At 39.6% G+C, this 27077-nt stretch overlaps 1 protein-coding gene across 1 annotated transcript in view; it reads left to right on the top strand.

Annotated features, from left to right (window-relative positions):
* LOC149318687 (TBC1 domain family member 12-like) overlaps positions 1 to 27077 on the top strand; it is a 53219-nt gene that overhangs the window by 6389 nt on the left and 19753 nt on the right. The window contains exons 2-3 of the mRNA XM_089510273.1: positions 13085 to 13208; positions 21976 to 22032. Of these exons, the coding sequence (XP_089366399.1) occupies positions 13085 to 13208; positions 21976 to 22032 (181 nt within the window). The remainder of the gene's footprint in view (positions 1 to 13084; positions 13209 to 21975; positions 22033 to 27077) is intronic.

The raw sequence follows: 27077 nt of genomic DNA, 5'->3' as shown, positions 1-27077 counted from the left end.
TTCCTGAATCCATTGCTATCACTGGAGACCTAGAGTTCTATAAAATAATGAGCTCATGTTAGGAATATCTCTCCTTATACCAGTCTTACAGGTCATTGCAAACCTCTTTGAGTCCCATTTGGGGAAAAGGTGGAATATAAATCAAATAAAATTTCCAGGGTAACCCTGTTGTCTGTGCTGTGGCCTACCCCTTTCTCTGTAGTAGTGACATGGAACCAGACTTGCTCTGCCATAGTGCCAACCTTGTAGAATAATCTCCCATTTGTTGAAATTGTATTTGCTTTTTTACTTTGGTTTTTCTCATATGTTATATTACTCTGTTTTTATTGGATTGTTTAATAGTGCTGTAAACCACTTTGGGATTTGTGCAAATCGGGATCAGTATAGAAATACAAAAAATAAATAAAGTGATGAATACATTGCATTGATAATAATTCTCTACCCTTGGAGGCTGGATGATGATTATCTCCTTATGATTTTTCTAACAACTGAGTAACAGCAATCTCTCATCATCTGACAATAATCATGGTCCTCACTTCCAAGTAGGTTCAAGCCTAGTGTTATATTCACTTTGTAAAAACTAAGGCATAGAGCTACTGATATTGCTTGTTCAAATTAGAGGTTATTAGAGTAGGCTAGATTAAGACTTCGAAGTCAGAATGGCAACTGAATGCTGTTAATTTGGAAGTTTAAATTTCTAAATATATAGCAAGCCTTCCATAGCCACGGATTTTTTATCCATGGATTCAAGCATCCACAGCTTGAAAATATTTTGAAAATATATAAATTCCAAAAAAAAAACAAACAAAAAAAAACCTTTTATTTTACCATTTTATATAAGGGGCACCATTTTACTATGCCGTTGTATTGAATGGAACTTGAGCATCCACGGTGTGGATGGTGGTCCTGGAACCAATGCCCAGGTCCACTGTATCTGCATTAAGCATTGCATTTAAAAAATTGTTTCATGCAAATCTGGGAACAATTTGTTTAGCAATAGTAACAGTTTTTTGTTTTTGTTTATATAGTCATACTCTTTTTTTACATGTAAAGAAGCATTCATTGTTTACTATATAGAGTTGCAAATAGAATTTGAAGCATATGGAAGAAACAGCCAGTCATGATAAAGAAATAGCTAAAAATAATTGTTAGTAACTAATTAATCTTTCTGTGAGTGCTTATGGCACTATTTAAAACCAGAATACTGTTCTGTGTGTCTTCATATTTCATGACTGTTTTATCTGCTTTTGCCAATATGTTTTTTCTGGATTATTCTGAAACCTAACTAAATCTGCAATCCTGAATATTCAGCAGTACTGTATATCGTATTGAAGATGGTGGAACCTCTGAGTAAACATGGAAAAAAATTGGGTTGTAATATGACATTTAGAGCCATCGATATTTTACTCGCTTAGTATTGCCAACTTGGTGCTGCAAGAGAGCTTACAGAAATCTGTTCCTAACAGTATTTATCTATTTCAAAACTGAGTATTAGTGATTATGAAAATATACTTCCCCTTCAGTTACAGACCTATGTGTGGATAAGACTTCCCACAATCTGTTTAAAAAGCTGTTGAACTTGTATGTTGAAGTGGTACAATGTGCAGTGGCGTGTTTTACTCTGCTCTAGCTTGCAATTGTGGTTTTTCTGAAATACAACTTTATCCCAAATGAAACAAATTTAGGCCAAAGCCTGTAATCAAGCAACTTGGTGGTCTTGTGTCACTGTATTTTATTAGTGTAATCCTGATAAGCATATTTCAAGCAAAATGCTTTTAAGTTTTAAAATTACGTTGATTATAGATATATATACCTTTCCCTTGCTTTTGTCATAACTTGATCCAGACTGCTGAAATATGCTCTAGCTTACAAGTCCCAGTTCCCTGAACGTAAGTTAAGAATATGAGTCAAAACTGAAAATATCCTGTGTATGGAGATACACAATATATCAGAAATTATATGCTATTAACTGTGCAAAGCTGAACCTCGTATGTTAGTTAATAAAGTATTCTCTGTTTGCTCCAGGATAGGTACAGTAGTGCAGGGAGTAACTTAGGCGCATTACAGACCGCCTGAAAGCGGTGGTCTGCCGGCACTGCCGGTTGCTCTGCAAGCTTCCATACCGCGCGGCTCCCTCACGGAGCAAAAAGAAACCCGAAAATGGCACTTCTTTTTGTGCCCCGGAAGTGGCGCCACAAGTGCCCAATGGCGCACTCGTGGCGTCACTTCCGCTGTGCGGATGCTATGCGCACGCTACTTCAAAACGGAGGCGCCCGTGTGGAACAGGCGCAGCCATTTTGTACATACCCAGTAAGTACTATGTTTAGGGGCATCAGGAAGTGACACCCTTCCTAATCATAGTACATCCTGGGGATGTACTATACGCCCGTCCGGAACGGGCCATTAATAACTTTAGTTTGCAATGCACAGTGATCTTGAATGTTGCCACTAATCCAGGCACAGGAATCCAGGCATAGGTAGTCAGTATCTTATTGTACAATACTGATTCCAGCAGGAACCATTTGTTTTCTTTGGTATAACAGCCTTTCATGTCCCTAGGGACTGAACTTATTGTTTGTAAACAGTGATACATTATGCTTACAAGAGAGTTGGGGCAGGAGGTTCTTCAGTGGTGTTCTTGACCCTGAAAGGGCCATATAGTGAAGACTGGATTGGAGGTTGCTTGCTCATGGAGGGCAGTGGTTCAGCTGGTAGTAATAAGCAGAGTTTATGGAGTATGTGTCTTGGATTTCCATTCATAAACAACTGCCACCAGCTAGATACCTATCCCCCAGTGATCTGAATTAAAGGTCTCTCATACTGCTATTACCGTATATACTTGTGTACAAGTCGACCTCATGTATAAGTTGAGGGAAAGCTTTAGGGCCATGGATTTTGATGTGACCCTTGGATAAGCTGAGGGTAAACTTAGGGGCATGTAACAAAGGATATGAAGCAGGAAACACCACTTCCTTCCCTCCTTCTCCATCTCCACACCTCTTCCAACCACCTAAGATCACTTCCCTGGTACTGGAGGATAAGATTTTAACATCGGATTGAGAAGGAAAGGTAGTGGAGTTAAATGGGGTGTTTGACGGTCAGGAGAGATCCAGAAGAGGAGGATGGGGAGAGGTTTTAACATTGGATTGTGAAAGGAATCACCTGTTTCACACACTCACACATTCCTACCTTGGTAGTTCTTTCAGAAATCACTGCCAAGGCATGGAGAGTGGGGCATCGGGTGGTGCTCCTTTCAGGACCTTTCTAAGCAGTATTACTGTGTTGACCCATATATAAGTCGACCTAGGATTTTAGGGTCAATTTTTGGGCATAATTTTATAAACTTATAGTTGAGTCTGTGTGGTACGCTATAAGAGTGGTGGCAGGGGAGAATCTAATTTTCTTTATACCATATGATTTCTCAGTCTTATTCTTGAGAGAGAAAACAGCCAGTTTAGCAGACCCAGAGCAATATATTATCTACAGAAAGAGTTAGCGAAATATGGTATCCAGGAAAAATGTCTGTTAGAAAATTTTTTGGAGAGGGGTGCATGGTACTGACTCTGCAGGGCAGACTCCTGAGTTTGTCTGTAGGCTATATATTGCCTGAATGTCATTTATTACTCCAGTAGAATCCAGTGGTGTCACTAGAGTTGGCATCAGCCAGTGCAGTAATTCATGCTGTAACACCCCCTCCCCATTGATCTTCTCTCATACCACACCATACAGCATCCTTAGTAATGTTTTTACTAATGTTACTCATAAATCATAATTCCAATGTATAACTGAATGAAATGGCAATAGTGGTGATATAAACAACTAGCAAAATTAAAATTATACCTTTAAATACTATTATGCACACAGCCAAGATATTTTTACACATACATAGTTTCATGTACTGGTAGTTAAAGTGAAAGATTTGCAAGATTTTATGGTTTTAAAGAATTTTTTTTAACAATTAAAAATACGTTTTAAAATTTTAATTAAAAAAAAATACCTGAGGCCTCTCCTTTCTTCTTCCACTGAGCCTTGCCCGACTCACACCATCTCTTCCATAGAACTCTAGTGTTTTAAAGGGATGCAGGCAAATGCCGTAGCTGGTTTGTGCCAAAAGACAGATGTTTGGGGAGCAGTAATATCACCCATCCATTAAGGTGTAGCCTGCAACCCCTTGGTGATGCCCCTGGGAGAACCTGAGTATATAAGATGTACAACTGTTCAACAGTGATACTCCCTGTAACTTTAAGAATTGAAAAACTTGAATACTTGTCACCAGTTGTAAAATTAAAATCTTCACTAATTAATGTCCAGTTTTAAAGATAAAGTACTTTACTCTTTTTTTGTTATGGAGCTAGAAGGTTTTTATTATTTGCTGTATGTTGTATTCTTTTGTTTGCTCTTGTGGGTCTCAGATAGGGTTGCCATAAGTCAGGACCTCCAAACCGGGACAAATGTAGGGCAAATGTAGGGCAACCTTTTCAAGTGTAGGGCACATTTTATAAAAATGGAGGACATGCGGAAAAAATTGATGCTTTTTAAAAATGTTAATATAAATGCATGTTTCTTAGGCATGATCAAAATGGAGGACATTTGGGCATTATTCCTAGTCAGATGGCAGAAATGGACTTCCTTTTCTGCCCAAACCACCCCCCTCCATTCCAAAACACACACAACAGCACATTTGGGTACTTCCCGTGGCTTTACTTAACATGGCTTCTTGCATAGTTCAGAGGCTTATTCCATAATCAAACCCCTTGAGTTTAACACTTAGCATGGTTTAACATGGCTATGCATATTGAACATGTCAAGGTGGTTTCACAAGAAGTGGATTTGCCATTTCAGGTTTCTTGCACCAACTCTACTTCTCAGAAGTGTGTACTTAGTCAAGGGACTTTGATTTTTTTTCACTGCACATGAGTTTGTAAAAATCAGAGCAGCTAACATTGGCCATGCCTGAGAGGCTTGCTGATATCAATATCACCATCACCATCATCACCATCATTGTCACAACAAGGGAGACTTGTTAGCATTAAAAGCACAAAAAATACACCAAAACCACACTTTGGAAGGTGACACTCTCTCAACTTCAGAAGCTGACTCAAATCACATCATCACCACACTATCCTTGTCGAAGCAAGGGACAATTGTTAGCATTAAAAGCATCAAAAATACACAGAAAAGGCACTTTAAAATGCACTTTAAAAATACAGTTTAAAAAATACAGCTTAAAAATGCACTTTAAAAATACAGCTTAAAAATGCACTTTAAAAATACAGCTTTAAAATGCACTTTAAAATACAGTTTAAAAAATACAGCTTAAAATGCACTTTAAAAATACAGCTTTAAAATGCACTTTAAAATACAGTTTAAAAAATACACCTTAAAAATGCACTTTAAAAATACAGCTTTAAAATGCACTTTAAAATACAGTTTAAAAAATACAGCTTAAAATGCACTTTAAAAATACAGTTTAAAAATACAGCTTAAAAATGCACTTTAAAAATATAGTTTAAAAATACAGCTTAAAATGTACTTTAAAAATACAGCTTAAAAATACAGCTTAAAATGCACTTTAAAAATACAGTTTAAAAAACACATACAGTACTTCCTCCTTCTCCTTCTCTTCCTCTTCATCCTCCTCCTCCTCCTCCTCCTCCCTGGCACCAAAAAAGGGCAAAGGAAATGGCCCTTTCCTTTCCCCTCTGGCTGCAGCCCAGCCCAACAGAGGAGGAACTCCTCCTCCTGAGTCTGGCTGGCCAATGGGGGCAGACTGGGGCTGGAACAGCCCCGCCCCCTGCCAGCCCTCACAGGCTCAGGCCTGGAGGACCCAGCCTCAGGAGGAGGAAGTCCTCCTCATTAGCCCTGCGTGCAGCTCTGCAAGGGCCAGCAAAGGCAACCTCATCCACCCGGGACAAGGAGGAAACCGTGCAGGGACGCCCCCTAGTGGTCAAAACCCGGGATTGTCCCGCCCCCAGCCGGCTTATGGCAACCCTAGTCTCAGATGAAAGGTGGGGATCATATTTGGAAAAACACTTTTAATGATAAGGCATATTAGTCTTTCATTGAATAAGAAAGAGATAAGTTTCTGAAGCAAACCACCAAGTGGTTTCATGTGACCAGACTGCTGAGAGCAAACTTGTAATTGGTTTTGTACTCTCTTCATTCTTCTGACGTTTTCCTGTGGACTGAATGCTGCAATTCCTTCATGGTGAAATATGATAAATATAACTTAAAATACTGTGCATTGCCACTTTGTTTTTATAGTGTGGCATCTGACCCAAGTGCAACTGTACAGCTAGGGCTGCGGTAGCGAGCCTATGGCACGCATGCCAGAGATGGCACATGAAGCCATTTTCAGGGCATGTGGAGGGAGGAGAAGAGGAGGAATAGGTGCACGCCTGTTCTTCGATTTCCCAAGCCTTCATCTGACCGGGAGGGTGGGTGGGGGAGAAGTCCTGTCCCGGAAGTCCTGTCTCTTCCTCTCCTCCCCCTGGAAGTCCCGCCCCGGCACCAAGTGTTACCTTTTAGTTTGGGCACTCGGTCCCTAAAAAGTTAATCATCACTGAGCTATGGCATACTTCCTTGTTGCATGTCTGACTACTGATACAGTAGTACCTCAGTCTCAGTTAATTTAAAGGCTGCATATTTTAAATTCCTGTAATAGTTAAAAAAATTGAAGGACATAATATATAAATCAGTTTATGGATTGTATATGAATGCAGAAAAGGAGACAATTTTGCCATGTTCTTGGTCTTTAGAGGACCTGATCCTATATTTCCTCTAGTACTGATATATTAGTGATAGAATTTGAAAAACCTCTCTGATAATTGCCCCTTTAATCAAGAGGGAGTAAACTCTTGGGGCTTATAAACTGCTTTACTTGTTCTGTTCTATCCAGGGCTGGTGTCATTAAACATACTACATTACTCTCCAGAGCAGTTTAATTTGTAATTCTGGTGTTAGTATTAGAATTACAGTTGCTGTGTAGAACTGGGGGAAAAGAGTGGTTGTTGCTGCTGCTTCTGATGATAGGTTTGCAGGAACTTTGGATTTGAAAATTTGCCCGTGGAGCTTGTCCGCTCCAGCCTTGCTGCCTTCTTCCAGTTTTAGTTGCCAGTGTGTTCACATGATACTACATGGGATCATATTTCTGTAATCTTTGTATTTTGTATTGGAAAACGGGTTTGGAGTTACACTGAAATTTTGAAGCTGTTAACTTCATTAAGTGATTTGAGATCTCTAGAAAAGGTAGAATGCAAAAATATCCAAAAAAAATATAGTGCTCTGAATAATGTTATCTGATTTAAATACATTTGATTTAAATATTATATTAAAGCACATTCAAAGCTTAACATCAAGATTATTGACTACAAAATGACTGCACTTGAAAGAATACTAGTTTTCAAGGTCACACACCTAAAGAGAGCTGTACCTGATATATCTTATATCAGCAGAAAAGCTTTCTTTTGCTGAGGTATTATTAGTACCTGAAGCTTCACTGACTCTGTATACTACCCATGAGTTCCATTTAAACATCAGAAAAAAACTGATTCAATACAACTAAAACATTTTATTTCACTGAAGGATGAATGGAAGTCTTTACATTCAGGCAAATCATATTTTTGGGCTCTTGTATGTGTGACTGACAAGCAAGGGATTTTATGAAATAGAAACAAGCTTAGCTGTGTCTTCATTTGTTAGTCTATTTCTCTGAGCACCAGGGTTTGCCAATAATTGTCTCCTTAGAAGGATAAATATAACTTCATATCATTCCAAAACACACTGCAGAGATAATTTGGTTTGAGACCGCTTTAACTGCCCTTGCTCAATGCTAGGGAATTCTGGGAACTGTAGTTTTGTGAAAGTTTGAGCCTTCTCTGTCAGAGAGTTCTGGTGCCCCAATTCCCAGGATTCCCTAGCACTGAGCCAGGGGCGGTTAAAGCAGTCTCAAACTGAATTATTTCTGCAGTGTGTTTTGGACCATCCTATATTTGGACCATTTAATAGCATTAATGATTGCAGTAAAACAGCCCAGATAACTAGAGATGTGTGTGTGTTGTAGAAAAATAGCCTTGGAAAAACATAGTATTGGGGGAAAAAATTGTTTTGGAAATTTTTCTTCAAACGGTTTTTACTACTGCTTCTTCTGTTCTTACAGTGTTGTTTTTGCTTCTTGCCTGATTCTCATGAATTGGCCAGACTAAAGCGTTCCTTACAGTTCTAGTGTTACTTACATTTCATAATCTTGTAGTTCCACTTGTATAAAAAAAATACTTATTTTGTGAGCATTTTATAAGAACCAAGCCCCAGTAAAAACAGAAAAAACATCAGTAATACAGACAATTTTTTTTATTTCTTCTAGTCTTGCATAGTGTCAAGCAGACATAAAATACTCATTCACAGAAAAAGAACTGGGGGAAAAAAAGAAGCAGGACTAAGAATTAATATATACTCATGAGCATTTTATTCGTCATACTAAAAGAAAATATTCCAAAATTTATTTTGCAAAAACTTTTATAGAAAAATCAACCTCAGGAATAAACAGAGTTTCCCCCAGTTTTCTCATCTCCCTGCCACCAGCCTTCATTATTCTAGGACAGAGGATGAATAAACTACAATAGTGAACCACATGCTGCTCTGGGACTATGTAATTTCTGTTTTAGTCTTTCAGAGTTTGGATTGACAGCATTGACAGCTCTGGGAGTACTTGTCTGCCTTGGAAACAGCAATACAGCACTATTGTGGCTGTATATGTGTATTTTTTAAAAAAATATATATTTTTTGTCCTTGCTCCCTTTTTTCTCCTTCTCTCTTCATCCTTTAATACAGATGGAAAGGATATGAGCAGATATTAACAGATAATGTAGAAGAGAAGTAGAGAAGGTGTGTGTGTGTCTTTCAATCATAGTTTTTTCAGAAGTTCAGATACTGACTGCTGTTTATTTGCATAGGATGGCTTTATAATCAAGCCCCTACTACAGTTTGTCAAATTATTATTATTATTATTATTATTACTCCACTCTTCAGCCAAAATGGTCACCCTGATGTTGAAAGTTCTCCAATGGCCTTGGCAATATGTGGATGCAGAACCAATTGCTTTCCATAAATGTTGAGACGATTAGTTCAGCTTTTTCTGAGTAGTATATATATATATGCCAATTAAGTTACCGTAAATTAGTATGATAATTGAATCATAAAGCTACTTAGTGATCTGGAGCCTATGAAGCTTTCCAGAGCCAGACTGTACTGAAAGGATGCTTCCATTATGAGCAATATTTTTAAAAAATTATTATTTTTTGTTGAATGTCTGCATTCCTCCAGAGGCCAATGTGTCCCTAGAACAGTGGTTCCCAGCCTGTGGGTCGGGACCCCTTTGGGGGTCGAATGACCCTTTCATGGGGGTCACCTAAGACCATTAGAAAATACCTATTCAGTTACAGTTACGAATTAGCAATGAAAATAATTTCATGGGTTTGGGTCACCACAACATGAGGAACTGTATTAAAGGGTTGTGGCATTAGGAAGGTTGGGAACCACTGCCCTAAAAGATCCAACAGTAAAGGTTGTTCTCATTACAGTAGAAGCTGCCTCTAGATTGGAGACCTTTCTGTTAATGGAAGGAATCCCACTGTTCAGGAAGGGGAGTGTTTGGATATTATTTATATTTATTTATTGCACTGGTAGATGGCCTTAGTTTTCACATGGTTTGCAGTAAATTACAAATATAAAACACAAAAAATGAAACAGTGACTAAATGTAGCAAGTGATGAAATGATAATACAGTGGGCCCACCACATTTGCTGCGCTTAGGGACATAGGACCACCGTGAAAGTGGAAAAACTACAAATAAAAACAACACTAGTTTTTTTTTAAACCTGAGAAAACACTTCTCTTGGCATCCCTAGGTCCTCCAGCACAACTACGTGGTTAACATCTGCCAGATGTTGAGCATAGAATTGCAGTGGGCAACCTACAAATGCCTAGAGAAATTTTCGCTCTATGAATCTCTAGAACTTCCAGTGTGACTTTTGGCAGAAGTTGACCATAGAGTCACACTGGAGGACCTAGATATTCCTAGAGAGAACATATTAATCAAATCCATGAATAATCAAATCTGCAAAAGTCAAATCCGCAGATGTGGAGGCCCGACTGTAAAACTAGCAGCAAAATGAAAGTGCTGTGACCTAAAACTACTATGCCCTGTTATTAAAAGGCCTGGAAGATTTAAAAGGTCTTCACCTAGCAATGGAAAGACTATAACACAGGGGCCAGGTAAGCCTCAGGGAAGAGCATTCCACACAGACGATACCCTCATGACAAAGACTCTCTTTTATAGCCTGCAAAAGTTCCCTGAGATTTCTTCCTGTCACTGTCTTAAATATTTGGGTCTCTGGGTGGTGACAGGGTTAGAATTTGTGTGTGTTTGTGCATGTATCTGTGGTTGTGGGAGGAAAGCCATCCTATTATGGTTTTGCTTATAATGGTTTCTTCCCCATTGCTGTTAGTAAAACATTTGTGCAATAGAAAAACATCTGTCTCTCATAAAACAAAACTTTACATGTTCACTTTCTCAATAATTATGAAAAGTTTAGCTACTTTCTATGAGGGCTAGTGTTCCTTATGCATTATGCAACATTTGCCATACCAAAGGAAAAGAGAGTGAAACTCAGTCAGAAAGGAAATTTAGTTTAAAAACTGAGCTTGCAGTTCAGTCATGTAAATAACCATCTAGTCTAGACTCTAAGGGGAAACATTTGACTCACCTTTGTTTTTCTTGTCTCTGCTATTCGCTTCCTTTGCTAACTCTTTAACTCTGAATTAGCCCCATACCCCTTTTTGTCTTAAACATAGAGCAGTGTTATGGAAGTTATGCACACATGTATGTATACTCATTCAAGCTACTAGTCCTTCAGTATAAAATGTGTGACTTCTATAAAACACGTCAGTACAGTGAAAGCAGCAGTTGCAGAGCACCATTATTCTTTGTTTTTATATGTTTATTGGCCCAACCAGACAAACAAGTGCATGTACAGCTTGTATGGTATTCATGTACTCAATATAACACAGTGGAAGATGGACATTCAGAACAGCCCGTTTTCTGTTAAATATGTATCTAATAGCATGTAAGAGACTTTTTCTTTTTAGCCATTATATTGCTGCCCAAAGTAGGAGCAGGTAGAGATTGTCATGGCTGCTTTTCAGAAAAAAGGGAGTATTAATTTGTCACAGAAAGAATGGTGGATTGGATTGCACAACAAGCATAAATGCTTGTTTGGAAAACCACGTAGCTAATTACAGATACTTAACCACATACACTAATTGCACAAGCTCAGTTTCATGTTACTTCAGAAGCAGCATGTTCATACAAGTTCTAAATACAACACATTGGATACTGTTTGCTCCCTGGAATCTTATGCATGTGTTTTTAATGTACATGGATTTAATTTTCAATGTGGGTACACCTGAAACTTTTAGAGATTGCTGGCAGATTTCTGGAGCCAAAATAATTTAAAGCCAAACTGTTTCATATTTACAGATGCAAATTAACTCTTTCCATAAGTAGCTTATATGTATGTAGGTAGTAAAACAGTTATGCAAATGCACTGAGATACTGTATTGGTATTTGAACACGTAGGGTACTTTTCACTTGTGTTTAATGATACTTGATCACACACACTAGTGACAGGCAGAAGGGTTGTCCACACTGGAAAAATAAATACAATTTACTCTATTTCGAGCCTTGACTGTTTAGACCAGTGGTTCTCAACCTGTGGGTCGCAACCCCTTTGGGAGTTGAATGACCCATTCACAGGGGTCGCCTGAGACCATCGGAAAACAGTAGCAAAATTGCAGTTATGAAGTAGCAATAAAAATAATTTTATGGTTGAGGATCACCACAACATGAGGAACTGTATTAAAGGGCCGTAGCATTAGGAAGGTTGAGAACTGTTGGTTGAGACAATGCACGAGGCTGGAATGGGGTAAAACTGAGACCAAGCTACACTCTGGGGCTAAAAACCAGAGCAAAAAGAAGCCCATATGCACTGCTCTAATGCGAAAGGTGTGCATCATTCCACCAACATATAAACATCACAATGTGAGTGCATGAATGCTGGAAAGCCCAGGCAGCATATGGAAGCAATCTGGAAGGTACGCCCTTGGACTGGTGGGACGCAGCCGCCAGCACCATTGCTTTCCATACAGTTTTTTCATTTGAGCATACAGGTGTACTAGTGGCCAGTTGCGCCATTGAGCTGTCACACACTCCATGATGTGAAAGTACAACAAACACAGCAGGTGGTCAATAATGCAATGGATGTAATTAAAACATACACAAAGCAGACATTCCAACCGGTGGCATGAGATGAATGAGGGGAAGTGGGCATGTAATGCACTGTGCAGGCAGTGTATCGCTGTGACTGTGTGACCAGTCACATGGACCATCCAATGGGATGGCAGCTAGTTGGGAAGAGGGAGGTGGTGTGTTTGTGTGATGGTGCACATACAAGGTGGGGAGGTGAGGGGGAAAGCATGCAGTGCGGCTTGACATCACGAGGTACCAATTGCCCATGGGTGTTTGACCCACCTTGGGAGTGGGCCGTGCAGACAGTGGGGTTTCCACCCGGTTTGGAGAAAACCAGGATCTACCTGGTTTTTCCTCTCCATCTGCTTAGGCCTTAAGTTCAGCCAAAGGATTATTTTGAATGTGTATAATTTGGTTATGTTAATTTAACCATTGTTAAGGCAAGAACCCATCTAATCAACTAGTAAAATTTGTAAATTAGCATTTTTCAGTTAGTTCTAGAATGAACAAATCAGAGTTGAGTAGACAAAATTTTTGTTTTGGACCCTAGGCCATTCTCATACAAAACAAATGAGTACAACTAAACAATACAACATGGAATAAATAGCATATAGCTCAAGAATACTTTAAAAATTCAAAAAGATTACAACACTTGGATATAATAAAATATATGCTATGGTTAGATAAGAACATTCCCAGAACAATCAACTGCAGCATTAGCAAATTGTTTTGCTAACAGGGCAGATACATCTAATTTTTTTTAAAAAACTTTTCTTACAGAAACTTCTTTACCAAAAGGACAAAGGAACTCAAACCTGCTGTCCACAGTGCTCCTGGCTGGAAGTTGTTTGGAAAAGTTCCACCAAAAGAGAACTTGCAGAAAGACTCCAAAATAATTCAACAGGTAAAATGTAGTGTGATATTTTCATACATATGTGTCTTGTTATGTCCTTGGAATTTTATGGAGCAGAGTTCTTGAGGTAAACAGCTTTTATATATTTAACTATAATAAAAATAATAAAATGTATATATCTGTGGTGGTAGAAATTTGGGGGAAATGAAGCATATTGTTTTGCACCTAAACAGAGCCTTGGTATGATCTAGAAGTGTAATCCTATCATCCAGTCCACATGCCTTTTGCAGTACAGATAGAATTATGTGCTTTCAGTATATGTGCGTATTAAACAAAATCACATACTTGAATCCTATGTATCTCATACTCATCGATGTCCTGCTGAACAAAGTAAAATTTACTTCCGAGTAGGCATGCATGAGATTGGCCTGTAAATATGTGGAGCAGGAGTGGGGAATTTCTGGCTGGATTTGCCCTGTGGTTCTCCCCTCCTTCCATTCCCTTTATGCTTCCTCACTGTACCCTGCCATTAGCCGATGGGGAAGGAGGAATCCCATTTGCACATATGGGGCCTCCCCCCCCCCCCCCCGCAAGCCAAATTGCTATGTGAGAAAATTTTGGAGGAGGATCACAGCTGAGGAGAGAATATGTAATCTTTTCTGTGCCTGGCTCCCATTTCCTCCTATGTGGTATTACTATCCTGCGTATATCATACCATTCTCAACACACCAGGTATTGTATGATTTTGAAATGGGTCTGATTAATACTTAGATGGGAGGTGACCTCAGAATCCTGGCCGAAACCCCAGAGAACCTCTTTCAGTCACAGTTCATAGTACTGGGCTTGGTGCTTCAGTATAAGGCAGCTTCCTGTGATCTAAATAAGCTTAGAAAAATGAATTGGCATCAACAGGAATCCCTTCACCAAACTCAATTGCTTTGTTTGTGAGAATGGCCCGTTATAGACGGGCATAAAAGTTCGGACTGGGTCCGTACTAGGGTTAGAAAGGGGCGTCACTTCTTGACGCCCCTAACCCTAGTATGGACCCAGTCTGTACAAAATGGCGGCACCCGTTCCCCACAGGGGCCGCCATTACGACGTCACCACACGGAGCGGGCGGTTGTGATGGAGTGGGGCCGCGCAAGGGCGCCTAGGATGCCCTTTCTGTGGCCCCAGAAGGAGCTCTGTTTTGGAGCTCCTTCCAGCTTTACGTCGCTGGGTGCAGCCTTTACATGGCTGCGCCAGCGACGTAGAGGAAAAAGGGGCCAAGCGGTCCCTTTCTCCTCCTCCCCGCTGCCGCCGGGTGTCCTCAGGGCTTGAAGCCCCAAGGACACCCCTTTCCAGGCTGCGGGGAAGCGGCCTTTTGCAGCTTCCCTGCGGCCTGGAAAGTGGCAGATCGGGGCCTCGGAGGCTGCCATTATGGCAGCTGAGGCCCCGATCTAGTGAGGAAAGGGCCCCAAACAGGTGGTCTGTAACGCGCCAAAGAAAGACCAAGGAGGTGATAGCACCTATGGAGCAAAGTGGGGAAAAGAACAAGAGGGTGGAGAGAGAAAAGCGGTGTGGTGGGAGGGAATGGGATTTTGGATAAGTAGAAGGTTACTGGCTTCAATGGCCAGGGGCATTCCTAGAGTAGCTTCCAAAAGAATACAGATGTGAATACTGTAAAAGAGCAAAACAAAATAGGGATGCAGTGGATAAAACCTGCAGTTGATATGAACCTATAGCATGGTATACAAAAGTAATACAGAATGAACCATATTGGTTCAGTTGATGATTCCGGTGAGCCATGCCATTTCTCACCAGTACAGTGACAATGGTCCTCAGATTTCCCTAAATCTCATTTTTATTTTCTTAAAAAGGCACTTAGATTTTAAAAACATGTTCATTCTCCTTATATGCAGTGACCCATTCGCCTCAATATACCCTGCTCAGTGAAGATCAGGAAATGGTGAATGAACATGGGTGTGTGGATTAGTCCCCAAAGATTACATAGTGACAATGTTGGCTAAAATAATTTAGTATTCCTTGAAGATGCAGAGACTTTGAGAAGAAATCTTAGTCATCAAACCGCCCAAGCTGCTGTAATTTTTTCATTTTCTGGTGTACTTGCTCTTAAAATGTGATGATGGCTTTTAAAAAAACATTTGTTTCTTTTCTTTCTTTTCTCTAAAAAATCAGTAATGCTGAATCTAAGAAAGCAGTAAAATATTGTGTACTTAACTGAGTGATTGTTTCCTGTATCAAACATGCATGGCACCCATAATTTATTGGAAAACACTGCTGATTAATTTCAAAGAAATCATATGTTATAGCTCATTTTTAATACTAGACCAAGGTATTACTGTTTCTTACATATAATGCTGTATATCCATTGATTAACTGTCTTGCAGAAATCCAGAAATCAATCATTTTAATTGATAAATAATAGTTGAGATGTGGAGTTCAGTTCTTGTTCTACATTGACATTAATTTCTAATTAAAGTTAATAGCCCTCTCTGCTAATGGCCATTGAGTAATTTCTGATGATGATATTTGCTGTGAAGCACTGTCATGAACTTTGATGTCATCCTTTACAGTCCCGGATGGATCCTGGATTTGGGTGCCAAATTTCTCCTGCTCTCTTAATTGGCTAGAACAGCAGATAATATCATTTAGCTGTCAAGACTACCTTGTGTGTGATTTCTCAATGGGAATGTAATTATTACTGTATGCAAGGCCTCTTTTACTTTCACTTGTATTTGGTATAGTAATGAATGAAATTTATGTCTTTGATCTAGTGTGTGGCACACATACCTGTGTCAGTTTTAGATCTGGCTGTGTGGTCTTGTGATAATACTGTAGCAAAACTGACTATTGTACTAGAGTATTTTATCAAATGGATAACAAAGCATGCAGCTTGTTTTATATGGCAAGGTAACAAAAACAATTGATAAAATGCCTGTTCATTTGTGATGAACAGCCTGCTAAGACTGAGATTTATATTATTAGTTGCTGTAGCCCCAACCTGGCTCTCCCAGTCTACTTATAGTCCTTAGTCTTAACTTCCTCCTAAAGCAGTTGGTAAGCAATCCCTGCAACTAATAACCATATTTATGAAACGTTATTCTAAGATAAAAACCAAGACAGAATGTGATTGTTATGAGACTGGCTTAATTGCATTGTGGATATTAAAGATGGCTTCCTTGATTGTGGATTTGCGAGCCAGTGCATTTAGGGGATACCTGTACATGGGACTCATCTGCTAGAGAAAGAGCAAGAACTGATTTTTGTTAATCTCCCCATGCCTAGCGCTCTGAAATCCACTTTGGAAGTCTGAAGCCTGAAAAGTCATTCTAGATGGTGCAAGATGAGGAATCTGTCAAACTTCTCTCTCCTCTCTTTTCTCAATGGGAACTACCTCATGTATATGGTCCTTTCTTCAGAAGGCCAAGTCTGCATCCAGTCCCCAATCAACTTGAGTTTTTAAGTTTGGGCCACTAGGCAGAGCCTTCCTATTAACTGTCATCGATTCCATGGTTAAAATTAGTACTGCTGTAATATTTTAAATAAGATTAAGAAACTTGGACTTTGTATAGTTAGGCTGCAGCTCAGTTTTTATTCACTTTGATGTTTTAGTTATATAGCGTCCACTATTTTTCCCTTTATATGGAAGTAATTGCAATTCATGTAGTCAGCAATTTGACTTCTTCTTTTTAAAAAGTCTGCTTGGTTCCCCCCCCCCCCCCCCGGCTTGTCTCTTTTTTATTTTTCTTCATATGGGGCAACATTTCTACACATGCATACAGTTTGAGGATCTTTGGCAATCATTAGATAATTTTGTAGACTTGCTTGCTCAGTAACAATAACCAGTTTGAAAGCAGATGAATAGCATTAGTCATAGGAACATAGGACAAGATACAGTAATTACGGTAGTTGAGGATGTCCAAGGAGGCTTTGTGTTTGAGTTCTTTGTCTAGTAATCTCTCACTATCTCAGCAAAGACAAATGGAAATAAAGAGAAAAATGGTGGGATCTGCCATTTCTTTTCCTAGTGTTTGCCTGCTGTCCTGGGTGGTACCATGGAAAATGGCTGCCTGTGTTTAGATGTATCCTTGAAGCTGCCGAGTTGCATATTGACAGTCACCTAATTGTTACATTATCACACTGCATATTGGAATGAGCACACTGAGTCCCTTCAGATGCTGAACTGTAGCTCCCAGCTAGGGTTGCCATAATTCTGGACCTCCAAACTGGGACAAAAGTAGGACAAAATTTTCAAATGTAGGACACATTTTTTTAAAAAAAAAATGGAGGACACGCAAAAAATTGAGGATTTTTTTAAAAATGTTAATATAAATGCATGTTTCTTAGGCATGATCAAAATGGAGGACATTTTGGCATTGTTTCTAGACAGATGGCAGAAATGTACTTCCCTTTCTGGCTAACCTCCCCCCCCCCCCCCATTCCAAACAGCATATTTGGGCATTGAAGAGGAGGAAGAGTGGAAAAGGCAGAGGAGGAGGAAGAGGAGAAGAAGAAGAAGAGGAGGAGGAGGAAGAAGGGGAGGAAGAGGAGGAGGAGAAGAAGAGATGGAGAAGAAGAGGAGGAGAAAGAAGATGAAGAAGAGGAGGAAAAGGAGGAAGAAGGAAGAGGAAGAAGGGGAGGAAGAAGGGGAGGAAGAGGAGGAGGAGAAGAAGAGATGGAGAAGAAGAGGAGGAGGAAGAAGATGAAGAAGAGGAGGAAAAGGAGGAAGAAGGGGAGGAAGAAGAGGAGGAGGAGGAGAGGAGGAAGAAGAAGAGGAGGAAAAAGATGAAGAAGAAGGGGAGGAAGAGGAGGAGGAAGAAAAGGAGGCAGAAGAAGAGGAGGAGGAGAAAGAGGAAAGGCTCTTTCCCCTGCCTGGCTGCCTCCGTCGCCAACGGAGGAAGCCAGGCAAGGGAATGGGGCCTCGCTGAAGCCAAGCCCCAAACCCCTGCCTGGCTGCCTCCGTCGCCGTTTTGCCCCCACCCCCGGGATTTCCCCCCCCCCAGAGACGGACGCAGCCAGGCAGAGGTTTGGGGCTTGGCTTCAGCCATCCTCCAAGCCCCAGCCAAGCCTGGAGGACTCCGCGATCGCCGAGGAGCCCCCAGGGCATGGCTGGGGCTTGGAAGACAGCCGTCCTCCAAGCCCCAGCCAAGCCTGGAGGACTCCGCGATCGCCGAGGAGCCCCCAGGGCATGGCTAGGGCTTGGAAGACAGCTGTCCTCCAAGCCCCAGGCAAGCCTGCAGGACTCGCTGGGGGGGGGAGTCCCGGGGGCGGGGCCAAACCGGGGTGGGACCGTGCGGACCCGCCCCAAATCGGGAAAGTCCCGCCCCCAAGCAGGATATGGGAACCCTACTCCCAGCAGCCCTGCCCACTGTAACCAATGGTCAGAAGTGCTAGGTGTTGAAGTCCAGCAACCTCTGGAGGCAACACTTTGCCTGCGTCTGGCTTACATCAACCCATTGTCAATATTTCCTCTATGCCTTTCACCTGATATTGGCTTTAGTCATTTAAGCTATTTCCAGGATTTCATGGATTATTTCATTGTCGCTCTGATAGCCTTTTAGCTGAAGAGCAGGGTATAAATAGTAATAATAATAATAATAATAATAATAATAATAATAAATTATTTGTGAAAGGGATATTTATTTATTTATTTTGGTATGTGTGCCAGATTCTTCATGGCTCTTGGTTGTAGTGACACTGATGTATCTTTGCTTCTATCCAGTTACTAAAGAAAAAAGAACTGTAAGCTAAATATGAATTCAAACAGCCCCCCCCCCCAATAACTTAGCTCCAAAACACACTGCAAAAATAATCCAGTTTGAAACCACTTTAGCTGTCCTGGCTCAATGCTAGGGAATTCTGGGAACTGTAGTTTTGTGAGACATTTACTGTAGCCTTCTCTGTCAGAGAGCTCTGTTGCCTCAATAAGCTACAGATTTCCTAGCACTGGGCCAGGGCAGTTAAAGAAATAATCCACCTGCATTATTTCAGCAGTGTGTTTTGGATCCTAGTTCACTAGTTGCTTCTAATAGAACATTCATGAATTGTATGAAGTATGTGTAGATTTAAAAAAAAATCCTTAGAAGGATTTAGTAAATTGGTTTTTGAGCAGAACTTCAGCTTTACACTCCAGTGAAACCCCAAACACATTCTCACAAATATAAATATTTTAAGGTAAGCTCTTTAATTGAGGGTTGCTTAGCTGTGAAATGTTCTGTGGAACAAGCTGTGGAATGATGTTCTTTTTCCACAATTGAGCTCCACTTGTATGACTGTTTATTTATTTGGAATAACTTGTGAATGGAAGATAAAACAAAACCCAAAATCCACAAAAAAGCATTACCTTTATTGCCCAGTGAAAGTGCACAAAACACATCATGTAAACTTTCAAAGTTCTAATGGCTTTTTTATCATCAGGATAAAATATGTTTTTTTTAAAGAAAAATCAATATGGGGGGAGTGGTGGTGTTAGAGTCACGTGCCTACATCAAATTTTGGCTCTGGTGTTGTTCAGTTGGTTTGGAGAAAGGTGAGAAATAAGTGCAATAAATAAATAAATAAATAAATAAATAAATAAATAAATAACCAACCAACCATATGGGCAGAAGCCACTCCTCTTTTGGTCATTGGGGACCAAGACAAAAAACAGCAAAATTGCAGAAGTATCCTCTTGGGATCCAGGATATCTCTAAAGCCACAGGTCCCTTTCTTAGGCTTAGAACATTCTCTGAAGATGCCAGCCACAGATGCTGGCGAAACGTCAGAAAGAAACTCTGCTAGAACATGGCCACATAGCCTGAAAAACCCACAAAAAACTATAGACGCCGGCCATGAAAGCCTTCAACTTTACAGAGAACATTTAATTTCTCAAGAAGTCTCTGTACTGCTACATCTGGAAAACCTTTTAGGAGCTGTGTAGGCTTCCTTGATTTGTGAATGGAAGATCCTTCTCAATAAGGAATAGTTTTTGATAGAGGATTATAGGTATTTTTACTGTGCAGATAATTGAATTCCATAGTTAACAGTATGCAAAGGGATCTTGTAGCACTTTTGAGACTAACTGAAAGCAAGTTGGTAGCTTGAGCTTTTGTAGACTTTAGCCTATTTCTTCAGATGCAAATTTGGAGTGGAGTACCCGGAGACAGACCTGTATAAGCCATATGTGTGTGAGATGGTCCATTCAAATCCAAAATGTTGTATTATGGAGATGAGGTGGCAACTACAGTTTTAACATGGTCATTGGGGGCCAAAGGCAGGAAAAAAGCTGTTAATTTAGTTGGAATGTAATATGGGAAACAGAGAGAGAATGTTCCCTGAGCATCCCATCTCAGACCTCAGAACAGCAGTCCTTGAACAAAAACTACAAAGGAAGGTTGGAAAGAGAAACAGGAGAACTGGAATATATCCACAATTATAGTCCATCAGCAAAGGATTGAACAGAGATAATGGTTTCTTGGCCCCCTACACACATTTCAACACTATCTAACATGAGGATGGGAGCACCCTTAACCCACTCATCACATCCTTCTCTGTTCCCCACACTACATTCCATTACTCAATTCATATGGTTTTCTACTCTCCTTGGTTGTAAATAACAGCTTTTTTCCTGCCTTTTGACCCAGTGATCATGTCAAAACTGTACTTGTCATCTCATCTCCATACATACAATATTTTGGATTTGAACTGACAATCTCACACACAAATGGCTTATACAGGCCTGTCTCTGGGTTCTGCACTCCAAATATGCATCTGAGGAAAAAAGCTCATGTTACCAACTTCACTCTTTCGGGTAGTCTCAAATGTGCTATAAGATCCCTTTGCATACAGTCAGCCCTCCATGTCCATGGATTCTTTATCCACAGATTCAAACATCCACTGCTTGAAAATGTTTTTTGAAAAGTATAAATTCCAAATAGTAAAGCTTGATTTGCCATTGTATATAAGGGATAGCATTTTATTACATCATTGTGTGTAATGGGATTTGAACATCCATAGATGAACATCTACAGAGAATCCTAGACCCAAATCCCAGTGGGCAACAAGGGCCTGTACTGATTTTCCAGACTAACACAGCTATGCCTTTGAATTCTACCACTATGCTTAACAGTGGCAAATATCACTTTCATGCTTGGATACTAGTTTAGACTATGCTGGCTTTCAGATTTTTGGCAGAGAATGTAAAAGGTAGGCCTGAGGATGGAAGAGTAGGTATGGGTTAACAAAAGCAGACTCCGTGAACAAATTAAGGGTAATGCATGGTTTTAGAAAATATGCATACACCAAAACACAGATAAAAAATGAGTAAATCTATGTAACTAAGCATCTGATTAGCCTTTGCATCGATGCTCATGCATAAAATCTTCTCTAGGTACATATAGGCCTGTTACAGACTGCCAAAATAAAGCTGCTTCGGGTCTCTTTGGAGGTATGCTATTTAAATGATGCATGGGTCCTAAGAGTCCGAAGGTCGCGCCAAAGCCACACTCCATTCCTAAGCACTGGAGGGCAGCTTTGGTGCAGCTTCTGGATTCTTAGGATGCATGACTTCTCTGAACATCTAAAAGGCTGGAAATAGAATTCAGCTTATATTCTTCTTGTTTCATTTGTTTTTTAACTAGCTTTGGAATTTGGGATGGTGTCTGACATAATTTGTCTTTTTGTGGTGGTGGTGGTGGGGAATTACAGGATATCTAATGACTCAGTCTTAACTCACATATAACCTATTAAATTGAATCTAAAATGTGCATGAACATTGCTGTGTATTAATGTATGCCAAATGTTTGCTCTAAGGATTTACTTCTGTTTTTTTCATTAGGATGAAATTTCTGCCAGTGTTGCTTCAGTATCTACACTCAATCTATTAAACACAGGGGTATGGAATTTAATATTTTTCTATCACATTCTATGCCATGCATGGGATTTTTTTTAGCAATCATTGAAATAGATGACACATCATATAACGGTAGCATGAGGTAATATACTAACTCATTAAATCATTGATACCATGATTAAAAGGCAGATTTTACTCATTTCTCTTGTTCAGTTTGAAATATTGATATTGATTGCCTTGTGCTGTTTTCTTCATAAGAATTTATTCAGATTTTCTGTGTAGTTGAGATATGCTTAGGCTTGCTATTCTTGCTCCTCTAAAATTCTGATCTCTCAGCCCTTTAAACATCGCAACATACTTAAAGGCTGTAGCATACATTTTTTCCACGCTTCACTGTCTCTGGCTATTCTGTGAAATCAGATCACTTTAATGCAGTTTCCAAATCTCCAGATGGTAATACAAGTAGACTGGTGAAAGGAAACCAACCTGGAATTGAGTTTAGCAACATTTGAGACTATATTCTAATCTAGGGAGAATCACTGCAAACCAATAATAAATGCTTTCTCAATCAGATGGACCCATGAAGACACATGTCTTCTTTATCCAACAATCCCTGCTGCTTTAATGCCAGCTGCTGTCTGTGTTTCTGCCAGTGACAATGCCATATTATCTAGGAAATGAAATGTGCAATAACTTTTCAGAATTAAAGTGATTGTATACTAAATCTTTTAATTAGTTACTTCGCTGCAACAAATGAAGAGATTTTGTAGTTGATAAATAGAAATCTGTATTGAAAATGGGGATGTACGTTGCATTGTATACCTATATATTTCTGTTTAGAAAATGTATATCCCTGTATTGAGTCACACTAGACTGACTATATGTTGGTGCTTATTAACTAGTATTTTAAAAATACATACTTACACCAGTGACTTTAGCTAGACTTGTGCAATCTAACACATCTTAACTAATGTGTAGTTTAGATTTTACTGCCTCCTAAAACCATTTAATCCCTCAGATTTTACTTATTCTATTGTTAATAGTGGCTTTATATAGAGAGTAAAATGAAAAGAGAATAAGAAGACTCGTATTTTACACAATGCCTATGGTTCTCAAAGTGTGGAGTGGCACCCGAAGGGCGGAGAGAGTTGGTCAAGGGAGAGGGGTGCAAGATGTTGAGGCCCTGATCTCCCCTTCCCCTGCTTCCTGAACTTTTTCTGTCCTGGAGGGGAAGAGAAAAGCAAGAGGGCTTGGAGCCTCTAGCTGAAGGAGGAGTAGAAGTAGGAAGAGGAGAGCTAGTTCCTTATAAAATGTTAAAATATGAATTTATATGCATGTGTGAACATAAATACACACACTAAACAAGCAAAATATTTTTATTCATATACTGTGTTGGTGAGGTGGAGATGTCAAGGGGGTCACAAGGGTAAAAAAAGTGAGAACCAATGAACTATGCCATTCAAATGTAGCAACACCAATTCTACCAGTAATAGAATTAGGAACATGCTGGGTTAATATAGAAGTATATTGGCAGATGTAAGAGATCACAGGTTGCTACAGTAGTCCCTTTACCTTTATATGTAACTTGTTTTTCCACCATGCAAATATTAGCTTGGCTATGTCTTTGATATTTCTGCCTTGTTTAAAACCTTAGGCAAGAGTTGGGGGCGGGGAGTAAATCCAAGTTGCTGCCACCACTTACATGAATGGAAAAACCAATGTTGTGAGGTTTATTTAGTTTTGCCATAGTGGTTGGGGTGGGAATGGCAGTTGCCATGAGTCTCTTAGAACTTGGTTATTGGTGGCATTGAAACAATATACTGTTTCTTTAGAGATTTGGAATAATCTCTTTAAATCCAATTTCTTGATATAGTTATATGTTTCCATATGATACCACAGTTGAAATTATTATTTGAACCACTTTGTAAGATGTGCTGTTTAATTTTTTTTTAGTCGCCTTTGCTAATGTGCCAGGAACTCTTCTCTCTGTTGCAAATTCTTGGAACCATAAAAACAAATAAGTGAACACCTAATCCTTCCATTTGGAGTTCTTATTTGTTTATGGCTGTGCAGAATTTCATTTCTGCTCTCTGTCTTAGGAACAATGAAGCAGCCTGATTTTGCTATCTTAAATAGATCACACTGTGGACTCAGCACATCTGAATCCATATTGTTGGTACCCTGTGCTCCAGGTAACTTGTGTCTCTTATTGTCCGGGAGTGATGAGACATTGAGGAGCCTGTAATGTTGAAAGTAGCACTGATCCCCATTAACTGTATGCTTGTTGTACTGGTGACATCCCATGGCTTTGTCTCCTTTCTGTGATTTTTCTATAGGTTTTCTTAAAATATCTCCATAGAGACAGTAACAGATCTATTAAGTAAAAATATTGATAAGGCCAAGCAGAGGTGGAAAGCTTGTTTAATTGCCAGGGCATCCCCTGTGCATTTGTCAAGAGTGAAAAAGTGTTAAGCACACACTATAATTGAAAACCAAGATTGCCCCTGGTTGCAGGCTTACAAATTGATATAGACACAAAGCAGTAGGAAAAATTGTTGGGGAAGAAAGGATATGTAGAACTTGCAGATGTTAAAGTTCCAGTGAATTAAAAAAATATCTAACCCAAGTAGATCTGGTGGGACTTGGGGAGATTTAGGATGCTCCTGCATGTTGAGGATGATGGTCATTGCAGTTAGTTGAATATATCTGGTGGATTCCATCCTGGGAATGGATTTCCTGAGTGCTAAAGGTATAGATACTCCTTTTCTTGTCATCTTTGTCTATCTCATTTGCTCATTGTTTTTTTGGTTTTTTTACATAAAACAGAGATGGACAGTTGTGGTCTTCCAGGTGTTTTTAGCTATAACTTTTGCTGTCTGTTGTGACTGGGTGTGTTGGCAAGGTCTGATAGGAGTTTCAGTCCAACAATATCAAGGCGTGTCATAGTTGTCTGCCCTTACACTGGAATGTTAAATAAGATGTTTATTAATGTGCTTTTAGTTTGCCTATATAACTTAGCCTCTTGAAATGATGCCACATAGGCAGTGAGCTTCCTAAACATTATTAACTATTTTCTTGGCTGGTAGAGAAGGTCACGAGGTAACAATGTTAGCTGAAAGCTTTACCTTGTCTAAAATACATGCTGTTGCTCAGTTGCAGAGCATTCAAATAAGATTTCTTTCCTTTTGTCACATGTCCCACAAGATAAACAAGATGTTTAGTGTTCAGTTTCATATCTCCCCCCCCCCCCTTTCCTTTATGCATTCTAATACTGACAAAATGGCATCCCTACTTGCTTTTCTGTCTTGGTAACAATAGCAAATTATCCAAATATTGCAGTGAGATACTATCTCAAATAACTTTGAAGCACCTATTGAATATTATTTCAGGAAAGGTTGTGCACAATAAGCACAGTACAAGCATAGAATTTGTCATTTAGTGTAGAATTTGGCTACCTGATAATATGAGCATTCTTCTTTTCAAAAAACAGTCTTTCAGTCTTTGTGGCTGTGAATATAACCATGGAAATTGTTAAATATATATGTAGGGTTGGCTTACAGTGGATGAAGCTTTGCCACATTGCAGAGCCTTGCCCCTGTTTATGATTAGCAGATAATTTCAAGCAGGATAAACACATCTTTCTTTTTTAACAGTATGAATATACATGGCTACAGCTGACAGACCTGGCAGGCATCTACTATTATCTGTGCACTGGCTCAGTTTTTCTTTTTGTCTTACATCCTGTTTCTCAATTTGAATAAAAATGTACTGATTGCTTGTAACATTCTCTGAGTAGACAGTTTTCATGTCCTACAGATTTGATCTTACAAAAATGACTGAGTATCTGTCTGGGGGCAGGGACTGATGTTCCATTTAATAAGTCTTTGAAACACATTTTAAATTTTAAATGTTTATAATGCTTTGTTTGCTGTTTCCTTCTACTGTTGACAAAGTACTGAAATTGGTACTGTAGTCTTGATATGTAAGCGTTTGGAATGCAGTCTTCTTAAACATTCATAAATAAAAAGCTTCCATTGAGTGCTTTAATCTATGATGTTTTCTGACCCAAGTGAGAATTCTAATATATTGAAAGATAGCAACTTGCCCCATGTTCACAGGGGTGTTTCTGGGTGCAGAGTCAAGGATATGTTGCAATACCCACACCCTACAGAACAAGAAAATACATGCAATGGAACATTTATTTAGTGCAGTTGTCAGCCTGCTAGTTTGGGTGGGGGGGGGGGGGGGGAGTGTAACAAACCAAATGCAACAGATGTGTTAGGACAAAGTTTCTTCCAGACATGTTTTGTCTGTAAAACCTGGCATGATAGGTGGCCAAAATCTGGGCCATGATTTGCAAAAAAAATTCTGGTGACAATGTCATAAAAGTATTCTGTATAAACTCGTGTACAGGCTGATCTCACATATAAGTCAAGGGAAGGTTTTAGGGCCAAAATAATGGATTTTGTATGACCCGTGGATAAGTTGAGGGTAGAATGTAGGGGAGAAGAAAGTTTTAATATTGGATTGGGAAGGAAGTGGAATGAAATGGGATTGCTTGGTGGTCAGAGAGGTCCAGAGGGGGAGAAGGATGGGGAGAGAAGGTTTTAACATTGGATTGAGAAGAGAATCACCGTACGCACGCACACTCCTGCATTGGTAGCTCTTTCAGAAATCACTGCTGAGGCACAGAGAGTGGGGCATCAGGGCTGCTTTTTAAAGGACCTTTCTAAGAAGTACTGTTTGTTGTTGTTGGTATTAGCTGCCTTCCAGTCGATCTGGACCCATGGCGACTGTATTGACCCATATATAATTAGCCCTGGATTTTAGGGCCAATTTCCGGGCATAAATCTTTCGACTTAATAGTTGAGTATATATGGTATATTGTAGGTGTAATTCTATATGAATTCTGAAACAAAATGTGATTCTGGGGGACTAAAATGTCCCATCTTCCTTGAGAAGGGTTAAATATGTTTTGTGGAAATAAATCTCACTCATTCTACTGAGTCATTAACTTCCAAGTAATTGAGGTTAGGGTATTCTCTAGAGATGCAATGTGTTAACTGTATTTCTTCTGAACATTTGTT

The sequence above is a fragment of the Sceloporus occidentalis genome, unplaced genomic scaffold (assembly GCF_023333645.1).
Source record: "Sceloporus occidentalis isolate IW3139 unplaced genomic scaffold, rSceOcc1.0.p SCAF_2, whole genome shotgun sequence".
Classification (NCBI taxonomy): domain Eukaryota; kingdom Metazoa; phylum Chordata; class Lepidosauria; order Squamata; family Phrynosomatidae; genus Sceloporus; species Sceloporus occidentalis.
This window is presented reverse-complemented; position numbering and strand designations above follow the sequence as displayed.